The sequence below is a fragment of the Xiphophorus hellerii genome, chromosome 21 (assembly GCF_003331165.1).
Source record: "Xiphophorus hellerii strain 12219 chromosome 21, Xiphophorus_hellerii-4.1, whole genome shotgun sequence".
Classification (NCBI taxonomy): Eukaryota; Metazoa; Chordata; class Actinopteri; order Cyprinodontiformes; family Poeciliidae; genus Xiphophorus; species Xiphophorus hellerii.
Window position 1 is genome coordinate 1,467,400 of NC_045692.1, and position 19,987 is coordinate 1,487,386.

General features: G+C 40.3%; 1 protein-coding gene across 3 annotated transcripts; it reads left to right on the top strand.

The window, feature by feature from the left end:
- Nucleotides 1-313: 313 nt before the first annotated feature.
- lancl2 (LanC lantibiotic synthetase component C-like 2 (bacterial)) lies at nucleotides 314-18,412 on the top strand. Of its 3 annotated transcripts, XM_032551098.1 has the most exons (11): nucleotides 314-780; nucleotides 2,195-2,479; nucleotides 5,038-5,155; nucleotides 6,043-6,081; nucleotides 6,178-6,250; nucleotides 9,443-9,590; nucleotides 10,523-10,669; nucleotides 11,542-11,724; nucleotides 15,358-15,534; nucleotides 15,628-15,700; nucleotides 17,733-18,412. In XM_032551098.1, the coding sequence occupies exons 2-11, from the start codon at nucleotides 2,315-2,317 to the stop codon at nucleotides 17,807-17,809; spliced, it is 1,200 nt and encodes a 399-aa protein (XP_032406989.1). In that variant the 5' UTR covers nucleotides 314-780; nucleotides 2,195-2,314; the 3' UTR covers nucleotides 17,810-18,412. The 3 variants fall into 3 exon arrangements, with proteins under 3 accessions (XP_032406989.1, XP_032406987.1, XP_032406988.1); XM_032551096.1 differs by having other exon boundaries at nucleotides 317-780; nucleotides 6,043-6,250; XM_032551097.1 differs by having other exon boundaries at nucleotides 317-780; nucleotides 2,283-2,479; nucleotides 6,043-6,250.
- The last annotated feature ends 1,575 nt before the right edge of the window (nucleotides 18,413-19,987 follow it).

A 19,987-nucleotide genomic window follows, 5' to 3' on the forward strand; every position in this document is an offset into this window, starting at 1 on the left:
ACTAGTGAAGTCAGTTCATTTAATGTAATTGGAACAAAAGAAGAGAATGAATCTGAACACTGAGGCTCATCAGGAAAAGTAGATGAGCTCAAAGGTATATTGGTTTTCAGGTCCATCACCTTCTTTATAAAAAAAAACCTGAGGAACATATTGCAGTCCTCATTTGAGGTCAATAAAACATGATGTGCTGGAAGAGAAACAATACTGCTGATAGCATTAAATAACACTAATAACTCCCTTGTTATAATCCTCAAGGAGATTTTTGAAATGTTCCCGGTGGACGACCAGACCAGTCCTCTTCCACAGTGCGGCAACACAGAGAATTTGTTCTCTGTGTTGCCTAATCCAGCCAACGCAGCATCACACACTAACACCATCTGTCACCATTCACATCGGGAGTCAGCTGCCGAGAGGGACGGCTACTGGTGCGGGTTCTGTCCGACTGGCCTGGTTAGGGGGCTTCGTGCCTTCTGCAGCCTTGGCACTGCGCCTGTCTGGGTGCAGGTGGGACGCAGAGATCTGATTTTACTGAGCAGATCGTTGCCTGATCGTTCGGTGCGTTGAAAGCGGGAAAGATGCGGAGGAGGGAGCGACTCGGTGATGCGGTGACACATGGCTGCCTGCACGCTCTGACTGCGGTCCCCACGCTTCTTCTCTCCAGCGGAACAAGCAAAGGCTGGGCATCGGGGCACTGAGTGAGGCTGCCCAGAGGCTGACGGATCAGGACAGACTGTGACTGGAGCTGTAAGGAGTGAAAACCGAGCCGGTCGCATCGCCTCGGTAAGCTCTGCTCCAGCTGCATCTGTTTCTACCTGCAGTACCGCATGTTTACAGCCTATAGCGGCCAGCGATCACTGTTGTAGCACTGTTCAGTGAGCAGCCTCACAGTCTGTCATTGTTCTGAATTTTCTCTCACATGTAAACAAAAGAATCAATCTTTGTTTTTAATTTGAAATTCAATAGATTTGAAGTTGGTGAAGCCTTGTTGAGAGCATAAATATGCCCAAGGTGACTTTCACTGCTTTATTTGGGTTTCTACAGAGAGAACTGAAGTGCATGCTCAAAGATCAACTCATTTATTTGATTATTTATATTATATATTTATACAAGTACCATTAGAACTTTCTCTAAACGTATTTTTCTTGTAATCACCAAGAATATGCCACATTTTGTTTATCTATAAAACCTTTAAACCACAAATTATGATCGCAAATGGTCATTTATCTTCTCTAAAGAAAATAGGCCTACATCAACTTCACAAGGTAATACAATAAAAATTAAAAGTAAATAAATTTACACTTTTTATTGCACAACTAAGGTTTTGTAAAGCAGCAGAGTTTGTATTTAAAGCAATTTATTTCATGTTAGACTAGTAAAAGTCTTTATGCCTATTTAATGCTAAAGTGTTTCTAAAGCTAAAGCATTTTTATTAATTCAATTTCAGAAAATACTAAGTACCTGTTTCCATCAGCTCTGGGTGAGAGACAAATGTCTGTTAACTAGCTGACTTCAAAAATGATCATCCAATTAATGAAACAGCTAAGAACAGCTTGCTATTTGTGTCGCATCATGAAAAGCAAACTGGCTAAAAGTGATGAAATTCTGAGCAAAAATGAAAATTAACGCACTTAGCACTTCTTTTGGGGGGTTAAATTTATGGATAAAAATTTAAATAACAATTTCGAAGGTTATTATAACCAGAATCATAACATTTAAATATGGTGATGGCTAACAATATTTAACTATATTTATTTTATTACGTTAACAGTATTTAACTGTAAAGTTAAGTAAGTCTGTGCTCACTTCACAGACTTGCTCTTGTAGTCTGTGAAGTTACATTTGATATTTTTGTTAAAATTATGTGTAAGTATTTTTGATGCAATGATGTGATGGAAACTGTTAGTCAGCTCACAGAAAAAAATGGAACTTGGGAAGAAAATGACTTTTTCAATTTATTGCAATGGCGATAAAAGTGTTAAAAGGAACCAGAAGTATAATGTGTACATTCACTTTTTACTGAATACTTTAGGATATTTACAAACTCCGTATGGTTAACTATACAGTGCGGCAGCTACTGGAAGTAAAACTCTTTTTGTTTATAATATCAACTGCTTGACGGGATTGATTGCTGCTTTTTAATGTTTTTCAAATAAATTAATGTAGAGTAAATTTTATTCTTTATGCGCTGCAACAGGTACAGCTTCATTTGCGCATTACAGTACAGCACAATAAAGACTCCACACATCTGGGAATGAAATGTGTCTCCCTCTATAACGTTGCAGAGGATTAGTGTCACCCCCGAGCCGCCGTAGCGATGGGAGAAAATATGTCCAAGCGGCTGAAGTTGGTATCAACTACAGAAGCAGAGATGGAAGAGCGTTCTTTCCCTAACCAGTATCCTGACTGGGACCAGGGATTCGCTGTCTCGAACGCTGGAGCTGAGCTGGACTCGGACGAGCCGCTTGACGCTGAAGGAAAGGTGGGAAGATAAAGGCTTTTATGTTGATTTTTATCTAACGGTAGCTGCAGTTAGCTTAGCTTCGGCTACGATAACCTGTTCTGGTTAGTTAGTAAGCAGTGGTTACCTTCTTAAAAACGGCTGCTTAGTACAACATGCTGTTACCTGATAGACATCATTGCTGTCATTGTTTGCTTTTTAATAATTCTTTAACCACTATTCCACTTTCAGCCTTGCATTCCATTATGAATGTCATTAAACCGTTAATTCACAACAATTGTTTTTTTATATTGTAACAGATTATCCATAAATATTGGTTAAACGAAGTCTATGACATATTGTAGCTCTAAACATTTGCTAATGCACAATTACATGTTGATGACGTTGCGATACAAAATACTAAAAGAAGGTAAGTTTTTGAGTGTTGTCATTGGTGAATATTTATCATGGAAATCTTATACAAGTCATATGAAAGTTCAAAACTATTCCTATCTTAAGTAAGAATTAGGTAAAGGGATTACTAAACAAAATATTTCTTAATAATGCACTGTTGGAATGCCTGCATGTACAAAGTGCATACATTTTGTTTAATTAAACAATATTCAAATGAGATTTTATTTTAGTTGTTACATGAACTATTCATATTTATGGAGAGTGAAACAAATCTAATGAAATAAACATTCATAGTTAAATCTTTATAGTTGCAGTTTTGGGATCAGATCCAGTATTTTGCTAATGATACTCTAATGACACCCATATTTAATTTAATAGGGTTGATTATGATAATCTACAACCAACTTTAACACTAGATACAGTGCAGTCAGTCTACCGGTGATGTAAGGTGTGGAAGTTGTCTGCATGCCAGGAAAAGCTGGATGATTCCCAGATGATTCCTGGATAAATCCTGGATGATTCAAGCTCCTCCCATTGCCCTCCTTCTTTCCTGTTTTTACATGTATTTGTAAAAACCAATCAACAATCTTTGTGCTAAATGTTAGCTTCAGGTAATTGATGTGTTGTCTTTTATTTTAATGGCTAAGGGATCCAGTTTGGAACATTAGATTTTAGTTTGTTTTTTGGGAAATTAAAAAATGGTAGAATATTCTGGCTCAAAACAAAATAACATTTTGTTTACTTTTTTTTATATATATAAATGAAGAGTTAAGATAAACTACTTCCACCTTTGATTCCAACTATTCTTTGCTTGGGTTAGAAAAGTAGGTGATTTGTGGTGTGTAGGTCTTGAAATCATTATGGTGGGAATGAGGTGTGATGTGCTTCACTGACATGGACTTCTTTCAACATTTTATAATTATTATTTTCAGCCATTCTTTACATCCACATCTCGCTTCTTCTAGTGCCATAATGAATCCAGTGGATTGAACAGCAACTGACCACAATTCTTCCTTAAGTAAACGCCCTCTTCTTGGTAGAATTGGTTTCCTGGCAACAATGTGACTTTTAGGGATAGTCACAAATTCAACAGGTTCTAGGTTAGGTTCTTGACAAGATCCATCCAGACGCTGTAATGTTATCCTTTTTGTTGACGTCAGAACCTGTTGTAAGCCAGGTGTGCCCATATTTCTATCATAAGCCTCTTTTTGAGCTTAAGTTAAAGCATTGAGATGTTGATGTCATTTTTTATATCCTGTTTGTGCAATGCAAAAATATCTGGATTAGAAAATAAATTTGAAATTAAGTAGAAGCTTGAGCATCCAAAGCTTGTTTTTAAAATTGAATGTAAAATTTGGAATTGTGTACTGTGTGCCCAATTATTAGGCAAGTTGCATTATAAAGAATGGAATTCTATTTGATGAGCTACAGTGCTCTCAGTGATTTGTTTACTGTGTCTAGTTCCATGGTTCTCCATTCAATTTCTGACTGCACATTGGTGGGCAAGTCAGTGTTCATTTTAATTTATCATATGATTAATTACTTGCTTATTGTGACAGGTTATGTGTTGATCTCCTAAGACCCCCCCTTTAAATAAATAGACATCAGCTGCTATGCCTAGCTCCAATAAGCATTTACTTTTATACACCTTTAAGTTGGAAAGTATGCATAAAATAAAAATTAACTTAAGTGCTCAGTTGCCTAATAATCTGCACTCGGTGTATAATTCTAATCATTACACATTGGAAAACAGGGGAGCACCTATAATCAGCCCTGATTTTGGGTGATCAGGAATCGGCCTAAATGTATCTACCGATCTTATCTAGTGTCTTCATCTACTAAACAAAGGTCTAACGATCAGCCACCATCCCATGTTGCTCTGCTATGAGAGAGGACCGACTGACAGACCTCCCACCAGGTCACGTCTGCACGTGTGTGATTAACAACAGTCACCCCACTGTTGCCAACTTAGCAACTTTGTCACTATATGGTTAGCGACCTTACAGACACAAAAAAAATCGGTATCCGTCAAAATCGACAGGTCAGGTTTTTTAAAAGTTGATGATCGGCCAGAAAACTGCTATCAGTGCACCTCTAGTGCTAAACAACTTATAAAACACAAGTCATAACTGAACTGTACAATTCCTGTACTTGATAGCTTGCAGTATTTCTTTTCTTCTGCTCAGGTTAATGCAGCATTTCTAAGGAAGGTCCAGAGTAAGATCAAAGATCTCCTCCAGCAAATGGAAGAAGGCCTGAAGACCGCTGACCCCCATGACTTCAGCACTTACACCGGCTGGACAGGTCTGTGCCAGATGAGCTTCTTTCTGCCAGCAGCCAAAGAGGAGCTGTGGAGAAGGATAACAATATAGAACAATATATCCTAACCAGGAACAATCCTGCCAGCTAACCTTCACGCCCACTGCGGCATTACATTTATTATTGTGAAATGCTGAACAATAATAATAATAACAAAGATAATAATAATAATAATGAATTTTATTGACAATGCATTAATCTTTTTCCTGCTGAAGAACACAGCTCACCTTGAGGTAGTGGACTTGTGGAGCTGAGAAGGTCCATTCCCTGATCACTAAGTTCCCTCACTAACATTCTTTCTTTGCACAAAATCACAGTAAGGAAATCAAATGACACAAGAATACTTTGTATTCAGTACATTTTAGGTGGAAAGGCTATGTCATTATCTAAAGGTCAGAGTAACTTTAGATCTCCAGAAAAAAAGTCAAGCTAACACAAGGTTTGAGACACAACCCAACAGAAGAAAAGCTTCTACAACTAATGTAATGAGACTTTTAATGACTTGTGGAAGACTGTTTACACAAAAACATACATGTTTGATAGTAGCTGACCTGCAGGAGACGCAGCAGATTGCTTCACTAATGCCTCTGAGATTTCTTAGCTTGTAAAATAACACTTTTTATTTTTTATATTAGTTGTTAAGGTCCCTTCATTAAAAAAAATGGTGTTCCAAGCTTTTCTGCTTATCCTAGGCCATATACTTGAATTCATAAGCAATGTTACTCCAACAAATAACTTTCTGTGCAGGAAGTTGTATGAGCTCCACAACCCATGCAGGTCAAAACTGCATGAAGAGCAGCTCTGACCTGCTCTGCATGATTAGAACATTTTGCAGTGTGTCAGCTGTAGAAAATGTTCTCCTGTCTCTGCAGGCATTGCCTTATTGTACCTTCAGCTGCACCGCATCTCTGGTGAGGCTTCCCACCTGCAGAGGGCATTGGACTATGTGAAGAGGGCCATGAGGATTTTGAATGGCCGCAAAGTGACTTTTCTGTGTGGCGATGCAGGACCTCTGGCTGTTGGTGCTGTGGTCCACCACAAACTAAACAACAATACAGAGAGTAAAGACTGTGTGTCCAGGTGAGTAGTAGAGCACATGTGTCAAACTCAAGGCCCGCGGGTCACATGTGGCCCGCTACGTCATTTTATGTGGCCCTCTCCCCCAACCACCGTTTTACAGCCCCATTGATTGACTTAAAATAGGTTTTGAGCACGAATTGACTACAAACTACATCTCCCATAATGCCTTCCGATTGTTACCAGCCAACATTACGGCTTCTCGCCACTAGAGTGCAGCAGAGTCACCTCAAGCTGATTATTAATTTTCCCAGCGAATAAAACTGAAACATCGACAAGCTAACAAGCTAAAGAGCGAAGTTTAGCTGAGCAGTTTAAAAATACTGAGCATATTTTTAAACTGCTCAGTTTAAAAATATTGTGACTTTTAGACTGAGCAGTAATTTTACATCCATGCAAACTCAAATGTAATATTTAAAACTTGAATACATAAAATCAGTTATTTAACAATATGAGGTGTTGTTTAATTTATTTTTAACATTGTATTTTCAGACATTTATGCTAGGGTTGCCCAAGTCTAGTTTTCCAGACCTATCACTCTGCAACTTTAGATGCGTTCTTTCTCTAACACACCTGGATCATAGACTCATTCATAGGCCTCTACAGAACTGAGTTGCTGCTAATGAGGGAAGTCAACTTTTTGTCCGGGGTATGTTTTAGCAGGGACGCATCTAAAAGTTGCAGTCTGGAGGACTGCACTTGGGCAGTCCTGATTTTATACCGTCAATGTGGCCCGTTGAGGGTGGCCAATATGCTGAAGTGGCCCTTGGTGAAATTGAGTTTGACACCCCTGTAGTAGAGTATAGCTGCATTCACACCAGCCCTATTTAGTCCACTTTAATTAAACTCCTGTTGGTTTGCTGCTCGAAAAACAGGAAGCGCTGGGCATTCTGGGTAAATATAAGCATACACAACTCTGGCGCTAGAGCAGGGGTATCAAACTCATTTTTGTTTTGGGCCAAATCAAGATCATGAATTCTCTTAAAGGCCCAGTTGTGGGTGTGCCGTGGTGGCTTAGGGCAGTGGTCCCCAACCACAGGGCCGCGTACCGGTCCACGGACCAATTGGTACCGGGCCGCGCAAGAAATAATGAACTACTTCCGGATCTTTTATTTTGAAAATCCTAAAAATGTTACCAGTTACGTGTTGCGTGTCAAAATTGAGCCAACTTGCAGCACAATGAGTAACAAAACAACATCGGAGTACTGCCCCCCCCCCCCGGTCCGCAGCAAGGGCTGAGCGGTCCACGCGACTCTAAAGGTTGGGGACCACTGGCTTAGGGGATAGCATGACCCATGTTTGGAGGCCTCGAGTCCTCGACGCGGCCGTCGCGGGTTCGACTCCCGAACCTAACGATATTTGCCGCATGTCTTTCCCCCTCTCCTTCACCCTTTCCTATCAGCCTACTTTCATATAAGGGACACTAGAGCCCAGAAAAGACCCCCTGGAGGGGTAAAAAAAAAAAAAAGGCCCAGTTGTGAAAGAATCCATTGATAAAACCTGTTCACAAACTGGACTGTTAAAATATAAATGAATTCTTAAAATTAAATAATATTACCGAACATCTTTTCAGATGTAGGCTTTTTGGTCAAAAATGTTTGTGGTACTAATTCGGAAATATTTGCGCTCATTTATGATGGTAAATAAGCCGTCATAAATAAGCTACATAGATCATGGACTATAATCTGACATCAGTTAAGGCTGAGACAGCTGTTTAGTACAAACAAGAAAGTTTTTCACGATTTTTGAGTTAAATACACATTTTTGACAATGTCAAAAATGCACTAAAAAGTGTGGGGATTTATTTATTTTGCATGAATTTCCACGCTAATTCTCAAAAAACTAATTGATACAGACTGATTTATAAATACAGATAAAAACTGCATTGAATTGATTGATAACATAATATTTTAGCACACTTAGTTTTTATTCTAGAATCTAGAGGGCCACATAAAAAGCTATAGCGGGCCGAATTTGGCCCACGGGCCTCGACTTTGACACATGTGCGCTAGAGGGGGAAATGGCTCAAGGTGTTATGCCAAAGACATCATAGAAATTTTACAAAGACTAAGATCTGACGCTACTCTATTTTCGTTTACATTTAATAAAGAAAGAAGTTGTTCTCAATGTGTTCTTCAGAGGGTTTTGTGTCATTTCCTTCCGTTTTCTTGGTGCAGCGCCACCACTGTCGAAGGGGGGGAACAGGCTGCTTAGGGCATAGGGTTCGGTTGGTTTGACGCAGTGTAAAAGAACCACAGCAGCTCAAAATGTAGCATGTTTTGTGATTTTGGTCCTCAGTCAAACTCAGTCTACTGGACTATCAGGTGTTTTCCCACCTTAGACTATCTATGTGACAGTTCACTATGTGATGACTTTAATAAGCTGCATAATTTATCCACAACAGAAGGAATTTAATTTTCTCCTCATTATCTGCCTGCATTAAAATCTTTGCATATATTTTTGGAGTGGCTTTACTGGCCTTGATTTGAGAGTGGCCAGACAGGACAGTAGGTAATGAGAGAGGGGGAAGACATGCAGTAAGGGTAATCAGCTCGGGAATTGAATCTGTGACAGTCGCATCGAGGACTAAGGCCTGCACATATGGGTTGTGCTTTACCCCTGCACCCCTCATTTGTTATCTTAAATATGTTTCACAAAATATTATGATTGTCTGTTTGTCATGTTCTTATGTTAAACAGATAGGACAAATATTATCGTACACACTTATCCCTAGTGGGGTCTCCAGGGGTGCTGGTGCCCATCTCCAGAGGTCAACGGGTGAGAGGTGGGGTCACCTGGACAGGTCACCAGTCCATGACAGGGCAACATAAAACAGTTTTGCTACATATTTCATCATAATTTTAGAACACCTACAGGAACTATTATTAAAAATACCTTACATTTCTAATATTATGGTAAAAGTTGTGTGATAAAATAGATTCGACGCTAAATTCAGTCGTTAGTATTTCTTCAAGTTTTATATATGACAAGTTAAAGCTGCTCATAATCTTGCTTTGGGCACCAAAATGGAAAACGCTGGTTCTGATTTCACACAGCCCTTGTTTAAATTTCAAAATAGTGAATATTTTGTCATAGTGTTCTATGCTTAATACTAACTGAAGGCATTTTGTTTTTATATAGTTTTGTCCCACAATAAAAGCTTAGCCCTGATCAAAGCGTTTGGATCTCCTCCAGGCTCTTCCAGCTACAACGCTCAGTCGTCAGTCCAGACAACGAGATGCCTGATGAACTGCTGTTTGGTCGGACTGGATATTTGTTTGCTCTGCTGTATGTTAATAAAGAAATTGGGGCTGATGCTGTGGATGAGGCAACAATTACCAAGGTGATCCCCACTCACTACTGACACAGTCAATGGCTTAACATTAAGCCTGAAGAACCTTGGTGGAGAAGTTATGATTTGCACTTATCTTGCACCCATACGACTGTGTTTCAGGAATAATATCTTGTATGGATTTGCACATTTAAAAATAAATATATACCCCAAAAGGTATATATTGGGGTATATATTTACACTGCTCAAAAAAGGTGTGACCAAAAGTTTGGACACACCTTCTAATTCAAAGGGTTTTCTTTATTTTCATGACTATTTATAAGGAAAGAAATCCCACTTATTAACCTGACAGGGCACACCTATGAAGTGAAAACCATTTCAGGTGACTACCTCTTGGAGCTCATCAAGAAAATGCAGAGTGTGTGCAAAGCAGTAATCACAGCAAAAGGTTGCTACTTTGAAGAAACTAGAATATAAGGGGTATTTTCAGTTATATATAGATAGATATATTTATCTATATATATATAGATAGATATATCTATCTATATACAGTACAGACCAAAAGTTTGGACACACCTTCTCATTGAATTCAATGAGAAAGTGTGTCCAAACTTTTGGCCTGTACTGTATATATAGATATACAGTACTGTATATATACAGTATATATACACTGCTCAAAAAAATAAAGGGAACACTTTAGTTATATTGTGTTGTTTAAGTGTTCCCTTTATTTTTTTGAGCAGTGTATATCTATCTATCTATCTATCTATCTATCTATCTATCTATCTATCTATCTATCTATCTATCTATCTATCTATCTATCTATCTATCTATCTATCTATCTATCTATCTATCTATCTATCTATCTATCTATCTATATACACTGTATATATAGTGTGTGTATGTATGTATGTTCACACCCACATGCCTGTTGGGATATACTTGGCTCATTGCTTTGATTGTCCATCGTCTCCTAACTGTAGGTGGTGACGGCCATCGTGGAATCAGGAAAGAACATGTCAGCTGAGGAGAAGAAGACGGATCGCTGCCCTCTCCTCTATGAATGGCACAAGAAGCAGTATGTTGGCGCTGCCCATGGTCTCACTGGCATTTTTTACATTCTGATGCAGGTAGGAGAAACCTCCAACCATAGCTGCTCAGCTGGTTCAGTTGTACATTTTCAGAAAATCTATAAATTATAAGGTAAAATCTGAAAGTAGCTGATCTGCTCACAAGTCAACAGGTCAGGTGTAGTTTAGTGAAGGGAGTTAGACATTGAGACCATTTCCATATTGTGTGAATGTATTGTTGTTGGTTAATCAGAAGCTTTAGTCTTCTCAGGATTAGTAAATAATCACATGATGAAAAAGACTCATTAGGACTTTTGACAAAACTGTTTTAATCTTGTTTTGCTTTTTCAGCAAATCAGTGCACAAATATTACAGTAGGTATTTCATAGAACCAATACCACAAACTGCTTGCCAAATATTTTTATTCATAAGAGTTTGAGACATTTTTCCAACATTAACAGAAATCATAATCTTGCTCAATTTGATTCATAATAGTATTGTTTATATTTAACAGCTGAAGGGTTAAAATATAATTTCTTCTTGTGAAGTAATTTGTATTTATCAAAACTATCACACTTTCACAATATGATATAATGATTTAATAGGCTTGCTTGAACATTTACAACTAATCCATAATGGTCACTGCCCAGGTCTCGCTGAATGGCTGCTTTTCCCAAAGTAGAATGGTACATAATTTCCTTTATGGTGAGCTTATTTTATGTATTTAATTAAATGAATATTTTACTAGTTTTTAGAAAGTTCCCTTAGCAAAAGCACATTTTAGAAATGGGTAACAGGAGGACACATTTCCCATAACTTTAGGTTTCACAAGTCAATTAGGTCTATGTCTGCCATAACCAGTTCCTGTTCTGTTATCCTTCTGTGTAACCATGGAGATGGATGAGCAGTGACCTGAGTGTTTCTCTGTTCAGCCCGGAGCCGGACTCCACCCAACCATGCTGGCGGAGCTGGTCCGCCCCAGCATCGACTACGTCCGCCACAAGAGGTTTCGATCCGGGAACTTCCCATCGTCGCTAAGCAACGAGAGTGACCGGCTAGTACACTGGTGTCACGGAGCTCCGGGTGTCATCCACATGCTCATTATGGCCTACAAGGTGAGCCGCTCTTGTCTATCGCAGGCACAACCCTGACTCCTCATCGCTCTGTAGGAACAGTGTTGCATTCAGTGTCATTTCATCAATTTTAACTTCTGAAGCTTCTTCAGGCACTTTTACAGCTGAGACTGAGTTCTGTCTGACTGCAGACTGAGCCTGTTGTCAGGAAGTGCTCTGCAGGTTGTCTGCTTGTTGGTCCATTCTGGCAGTCTCACTCCGTTCACTAATGTGTAGCGCTGTCCAGCACAGTACAGAGGGAAACGCTCAATAGGAGACCAGATTTCCCAGAATGCTTCGCCTGCTACATCAGTCATAACAGCTCAAGCTTTTGTTTTACTATGTGCAGGATTGAAACCACTGATTATTTTACCAGATGAACATCTCAGGTCAGTTTTAGCAGCTGTTGTTGGCACCAGTATGATTTAGTAACAAACTGTAATTATGAATTGGAAGTGGAATGATTAGTTCCCAAACATTTGTGTATTTATTTCATTGTGTAAACATCATATGTTCACTGATGACTAAAACACAGTGGGCAGCAGGTGGACTGCCCTGGTGCACAGACCACCAGGCTCAGCAGGTTTTCTGTCAAGACAAATCCAGGTTTATAGAATCATGGTAGACAAGGTTATTTCTTCAGAATTCAACTGACTGGAAGGTGTCAAGGAATCCAGCATGATTCTGATAAAGCATAGAGCAGCAGTGGAGAGCAACAACTTGCTCTTAACAGAAAGGTGGCTCCAAGAGAACCTGACCCAGGATTACCAGCTTGGTCACCTGGGTTTTATTAGGCAGATAAGCAGACACATGGGGAGAAAAGAATCATTGGACTGTAAATTCGTTTATATGGAAATAAAAAAATAAAACAAAGCCTTTGGCAATCATTTTTGCAAATGATGCATAAATGGAGAGTAGCACAAAAAAGCTAGCAGCTACTGTAGCTATTCTCTTTATTAGACAATTTTAGGCCTAGCCTTAAAAGCTGCCAGACAAAAACTGGTTCCACAGGAAAGGAGACTTATAACTGAACAATCTGTCAATCAGACTCTTCATTACTTTGAATCAATGGTAACCATGTCTCAAGTCCATATCCAGCACTTACCTCAAGTCCATTAATCCTCATTTCTGTCATTTCGTTTCACTGCAGAGGCTTGTCGAACACTTCAGAGGAGAATAGAAAGTCATAAATCCCACAGTCTTTAAATATGTATATAAGTAATGCAGCTCTGAGGACAGAGTGTGTAAACCTGGGTGTATAAGATAACTGTCATAAGACAAAAACTGAGCTGAGAGACCAAGGAAAGGTGCAGACCCAGACATCTTTCACATATTGTTCATGACATTGAAGCTTGTACTTTCAAGCTGAAAATGAATATTATTTCTGACTATAATCTGCTGTATTTTGTACAGCAAGGATGCAAAAACAGCAAAGAATCATTTGACAGATGCCATTCTTTCCTCATCATCCCATGATCACCGTTTGGGACTGCATAGGAAACCTTTTTCACCGTATTCTAATTTTCTGAGACACTGAATGTTTTGTTTTCATTACCTATGAACCATAATGAGAATTACAAGAAACCAGGGCTTGGAATATATCACTCTGTCTGATGATTCACTTCCTCAGATGACTGGCAAAAAATATAGCACCTCTATGCAATCTTCTAATTGTTTTAGATGTGCTTGTACTGATGTATGAAAATGGGAGATGGTTTAGTTTACTGTGAGCTGTTTGTTATTACGCAATAGTCAGCCCCGCCCACTCCTCACAACTCCTCTGGGTTGACTACTGTCTGTCTAACAGGTCCGGAATATCTCTAAGACCTGGGTCTTACCCTAAAGGAGGTCTATGAGAGATAATCATTCTAAACTGGTGGCCAAAGAGACTCGTCTAGCTCCAACTACCTTCAATCCAGAAGTTACGACCCTCTAAAGTTAAGAAACAGTCAACTGAGTAGCCCTCACAGCTGCGTAGCTCCAATAACCACTTCTGTTAACGGTAGCCCTCTCTCTAAAATAACCTGCACTTGGAAACGGCTAGATTAGATTTAGTGACTTAGATTCAAGTCCCAGGGTCGTTATTTTTATACTCACTAAAGGAAAGTCCGAAGCCACCACTTTACTAGAACCATGTACACTAATTTTACTTTAACTGGAGAAACTAAAATAATTAATGACTCAATTAATTTCAATGTCCACCAACTTCTACAGAATTTTAAAAAGTATATTTATTAAGCAAGCTTTAGCAGGGGCGAGTGACATACAGATTAATTATCAGTGATTACAATACTATAGTAGAATGATAGAAATCAACATAAATCAACCACACTATCCTAACTTCTCTCTCTGACCTATGTCACTAATTAACTGAGTGAGGCTTTTGGGGAGCAGTTCAACTCATACCCAGATGGCAGTTGATCTCGGCAACAGAAGTCTTTAATTCCTCGGTTAGAGTCTTTGCTCCTTGTATGGCAAAATCCTCTTTAGAATAGAAGCAAAGCAGAACAGGTCATTATCCTTTGAACGCCCAATTCTTTATCCCTCCGGGACCTTTGTCTTTTCTCCAAGTCTGTTGCAGTGGGTTTGAGATCGTTGGGTTGAGGCAGAGTCGGCGGCAGAATCAGGAGCCAGGGCTGGGGGCTGAAGGATCTTGTCCCTTTTTGGCGGTGCGAAGTCTCAACCTCCCCGTGGCTCCAGGGTGCGGTCCTCTGCTGGTCTTTTCTCTGCGTCCTCTTGTTGACTCGTCTTCAGCGCCTCGGACTAAGAACAGTTTGTTCCTCTTTCTGCCGTCTTTTATACTATCTCGACCCATGGTTGTGTATGGGGAGATGGTGTACTTGCCCTCTTGAACGTTCGATGAGACAATGGAAAGTCCCAACCTTCCCCAACCGTCAGCTCTTGTGTAACTTGCAGCGTTAAACATCATATGACCTTCCTCTTTTCTGCTGGCCATCTGGTTATCTTTCTGGTTATCTTCCATAATCTTATTTCCTTGAACCTCCCCTGCTCCCCCGCTCTGCTCAGCTTGCCTATTGCGACACAGCCTGAGAACAGGACCTCACTCATTACTTTAACTCCATCCTTTTAAATCATCACATTTCTGTTAATGCATTATAAATCATTAACACAATCATCTTGTCATTTACATCCATCATAACTTTGAGTATGATTTTAAACCAACACAGTTCTGTAATCCATTATTAATTATCAAGTATGATTATAAATCAACACATTTCTGTAATCCATTATTAATTATCAACCATAATCATCATGTTTTTGTAACCATTACAGATCAAGATACAAAAATACATTTCAGAAAATCATTCAGTATTTGAATATGCACATATATATATTTATCTTTAATTATACTTAAATCAAACCGCAAGATCACTTTATTTCTCTCAGGCCTTTATGCTCTGTTTTCTGCGTGTACCTGGAAAGATCTCACAACTCTACGCCAGTTTTCATGACAGAGCTCATTGCTCTTCCATCCTCCAGAGAGAAGGGAAACACTGCCAGCCTGGCAGGAAGATGTCATTAAACAGTTGATTCAACTAAATGGTGATTCCTCTCTGCATTGGGTTGAGCTGTTAGGATGTACTCATGTTCCTTCTCCCTGACTATGTCCTGCAGATGTTCAAAGAGGAGAAATACCTGAAGGAGGCAATAGACTGTGCTGAGGTCATCTGGCAGCGGGGCTTGCTAAGGAAAGGCTACGGTATCTGCCATGGGACCGCCGGCAACGGCTATGCCTTCTTAACCCTATATAAGCTCACACAGGAGAAAAAGTACTTGTATCGAGCGTGCAAGGTAAGGCAGGGCCTCAGGAACTGAACTAAGCTTCACCATGGTGACCGGTTTTGGACCAGCTCTTGACCTGGTGGTGTGATTGCTTTTTTCCAGTTTGCTGAGTGGTGCTTGGACTATGGGACTCATGGCTGTCGCATCCCAGACAGACCATACTCTTTATTTGAAGGTACATCTATCTCCTTGTGTTTACCTCACAAACTTCTTTGGTGTTATTCCTCCAGGGCTAGGATCAGGTTTCCCCCAGTGTACTATCAATCTGATGGGCCACCAGGCTTTACTTGCCTCCCGACCAAGCCAAGTGTGGTTTGTTTATTTTAAATAGGTTTTTTTATAAACCAGTAACAGTAACGATGGATTATAGGTTTATAGTTAACTCGTTGAACTGGGTGTGAGGAGGCTGGCATCAATTGCTCCATCCCTGCACCTGCTCGTTGGCCTCATGCTATTATTTTGAAATTATGATGCCTGCTCCTCCACCTCTGAATTTTTGTGACTTTTAACATTTTTCATCATATAAACGTGGTGGGCCACTGGTAGACTGTCCTGGTGCCCCTACCAGCAGGCTCAGTAGGGTTTTTGGAGGAATCCCTGCAGGATTATGTCTTCCTAACCACTGTCATAGACTTGGCAACATTGGTCAACTTTACCTTATGGTAGAGTCCAGTTAGCCAGCTGGCTCAGTAGCTGGTGCCTTTCAGTTTGCCTGAACTTCAGTACTGAAAAGGAAACAGAGCAGGAAAAGTCCTGCCTGTAAAATGAAATCCCTACCCAGACCATGTGAAATATCACTCTTAGTTGTTTTTCAATAGGATCACCATGGTGTCAGGGAATAAAACCCTTGCAGAAACCAACCAGATGGACAGTGTGTTAGGGTGCTTCGTGATTCCTCAGAGGGACACTGAGCTTCTTGGCTACAGATCAGTAACTTTGTTATATTTCTGGCAGTCTACAGCCACCTTCCAGGAAGTGTTAGAGCACTTCATTCCTCCCTCTGCCCACAGTCTTTATGGATTTGGGTATTTCATTTTTCAGCAGGACATATGCTCTTATCAGACCTCTGCTAGGAATCTTGGTTTCACTTTTGACAGCTCTCTAAAGCTACATAAACAAGTTAGTTCTGTCGTTAAATCGAGTTTTTACCACCTTCGGCTTTTAGCAAAAGTTAAATCTTATTTCGGTTTTAAGGACTTTGAAAGACTTATCCATGCCTTCATAACAACTCGACTGGATTACTGCAACTCTTTATATAGAAGGATGGAAAAATCACAGATTCAGCGACTTCAAATGATCCATAACGCAGCAGCACGGCTTCTCACAGGAACCAGGAAGCATGACCACATAAGGCCAACTCTGGCATCTTTACACTGGCTGCCTGTTTTTTATCGAATAGATTTTAAGATTCTTTTGTTAACTTTTAAAGTTTTAAATGGGTTAGCCCCCCCTTATCTTCGGGACCTTTTAAATTTCCAGTCTGTGTCCAGAACGCTACGATCAAATAATCAGTTATTACTTACAGTTCCTCGAACTCGACTTAAGAGGAAAGGAGATCGAGCTTTTTCTGTTGCTGCTCCTGTTTTATGGAATAACTTACCTTTCCAGATTAGATCTGCCCACAGCCTGGACCATTTTAAATCGCTTCTTAAAACTCATTTTTACTCTTTGGCATTTAAATGATGTGTGTTCTGTTTTGTCATTGTGTTGTTGTTTTTGTGTTGTTGTTTTTGTGCAGCACTTTGGTGCAGTCTTGTCTGCTGTAAGGTGCTATATAAATAAATTTGACATTGACATTGACATAGCCTCTTCCAACACTCCCAAGAGTACCAATACTTGCTTTAATGGTCATGGATTCACTGTGGCTAATTAGCCAGCAAACTGATCTTGCTTTGGCTTATCAACAATGTAGACAAGCCAAAGCAACTTGAGTTTCCTTAACACCTCAACGCCTCAGCAGTCTGACCGGCTCACCTGTATTCTACTGAGCACTGCTCCTTCAATAATTTTGCCGATGAATGTAAGTTCAGAGATTGACCTGTAATTCTGCAATAGTGATTTGTCCAGATTGTTCTTTTCTGATCAGATACAATGACAGGCAGAACTCTGGGCGGAATGTGAAGACAGGTGGAGCTTCACTGCTGTATAATGTATAAACAGAGTGAGACGTGATGATGATGATGATGTGGATGTATTTCTCTACTCAGGTATGGCAGGAACCATCCACTACCTGTCGGAGATGGCCAACCCTGAAGCCTCCAGCTTCCCTGCCTTTGAGCTTTAACCCTCCAGCTGATGAGGCTGAGGATCGGGGGGATGGCAGGAGATGGGGAGGGCATGGTCAAGGAGGTGTCAGTACTTGGACAACTTTGTTGTTGCTTTGGACAGAACAGTCCTGTTGGCAGCTGAATTTCAGTGTAATCAGTTTGTTTCTGAAGAATTCCTGGTTTAACAGCATGATGAATGTTGTTTCTTAGGAGGAGGAGGTAGAGGTTTCGGGGGAATGGAGGGGAATAGGAGGGGGGATTTCTGTCACAGATTATTATTCTGTGGATCAGCAACAGGAAGGTTTCTGGAAACCTGTATGTCGCTCTTCCCTCTCGTCCGGTGATGTTTTGGACTCCATGAAGAACCTTCTCACGCAGAACGATTCTTTGTCAGCTGACAGAGACAACCCCCACCTCCCCCCCAACCCCCCATCGCACAGAGAATGAGGTGTGATACTGTTCAGGTGTTAAAATGCCTTTGCATGTTCATTATTGCAGCTCTTGGTGTCTCATGTCCTGTCTGTACTGTTTGAAAGAATCCATTCATGTGTGTCAAAATGTACTAAAGTGTCATCTTTGATTTCATAATTGTAAACAATATATGTGGATTGAAGAATCAATGTGAGTGCTTTTTCCTGTGCATGCTGCTCTGATCCTGCCGTGGGAACCGGTTCCCCAGGCAACAGCCAGGCTTTCCATTATGCCAGGCTGAAAAGTGGTTGGATATCATGGAAAGCTTTTTCCTGTTTGGTGTGTCTGCAGCCTGGCTGCACCATGGTGGTGTTTCAACGTAAGCTGCTGTATCAGCTCTGACTCAGTCTTTAATGTCACACAGCTGGGAGGAAGTTCAGATGAGCTAATGTAACCGGATCCATTCTGCGTTGTGCTGGTTTTAAGTTATCAGGCCGTGACACGGTTTGTCTTTAAAAAGATGATTTCTCGATTTATTCGGACGAGAACAACAAACAGAAAACAACCGTGATAACACGGTTGTTTTCTGTTTGTTGTTCTGTTTGCTGCCGGCTCCAAGTCCTCTCCCGCAGGACAACATGACAAAAAGGGCCGAGGACCATGTCTCACAACAATAAACAAAATAAACCTTTTTTATGCAACATACCTGACGAGAACAACAAACAGAAAACAACCGTGTTATAAGCTGCCCGCTCCAAGCCCTACACAAAACAGAAGTACGTAACAAAAATTAACTTAATAGATCTATAAATAAATATGTATTTAAATAGAAAATAAATATTACACACCTCTCCCGCAGGACAACATGACAAAAGGGGAGGGCCTAAGGGACGCAAACATTTTAAAGACAATACCACAGAAGAAGAAATAAAAAGGAGGGGCTTTTGCTCTTAAAGTAACACGGTTAAAACAATGACAGATTTTCAGTCAGGTAGGGAACAATACAATAACCAAAACAAATGAAGCCTAGGCGCAAATTCAAACTGGAAGACTCTTTAGCCCCACCTGCATCATCCAATCGGCGCGTCCCGCTCATCGCCGCTGACCTATCAATGCTGGACCAAGCCACGTCACGTCCAATCACCGACCAAGGCCCAGTTGATAAGGACCTCCATCCATGGCATCTTCCGCTTTCCAGCTGCGCTCAACCCTCCTCCACCCCGTCTCCACCTCCACTCTTCAGGCTCTCATCCTTCACCGACCTCCACCACCAGCATCGGGTCCCGGGGGATGACATTCCTAACCTACATCGGGAATGCTCATCCGAGCTTATTGCAATTCACAGCTCAATGTCCTCAGCCGGGGCCCAAGCGCCAAAGAACTTTAAATTCATGCATGTCAATAAACCTTTTTAATCGCTGTTTTTTCCGTCTGAGTCTCTCCAGATTGAAATACATTTTGTGTAATTATAACAAGAGACATACACTAATAGGTTACACTAATATTCTGCCAAAGAGTTGAGAAAAGCTAAAATGATTTAATATTACAGTGTTGACCTCCTTTACCTCATGATAATGCTCCAATATAAGCCTCATATCCATATGCTTCTACAAAACAAAACTGTTGTCATTTCAGGGCAGACTCCAGTTTTCCTTGAGGTCTGACCATTTCCAATTTACACAGATTCAGATATTTTTTCCTAAGGACAATAATGCAAAAAAAGAAGAGAAAATATGGAACATAACAAAGATGAATGAATTAGATTGCACAGTAGTCGTGAAGTC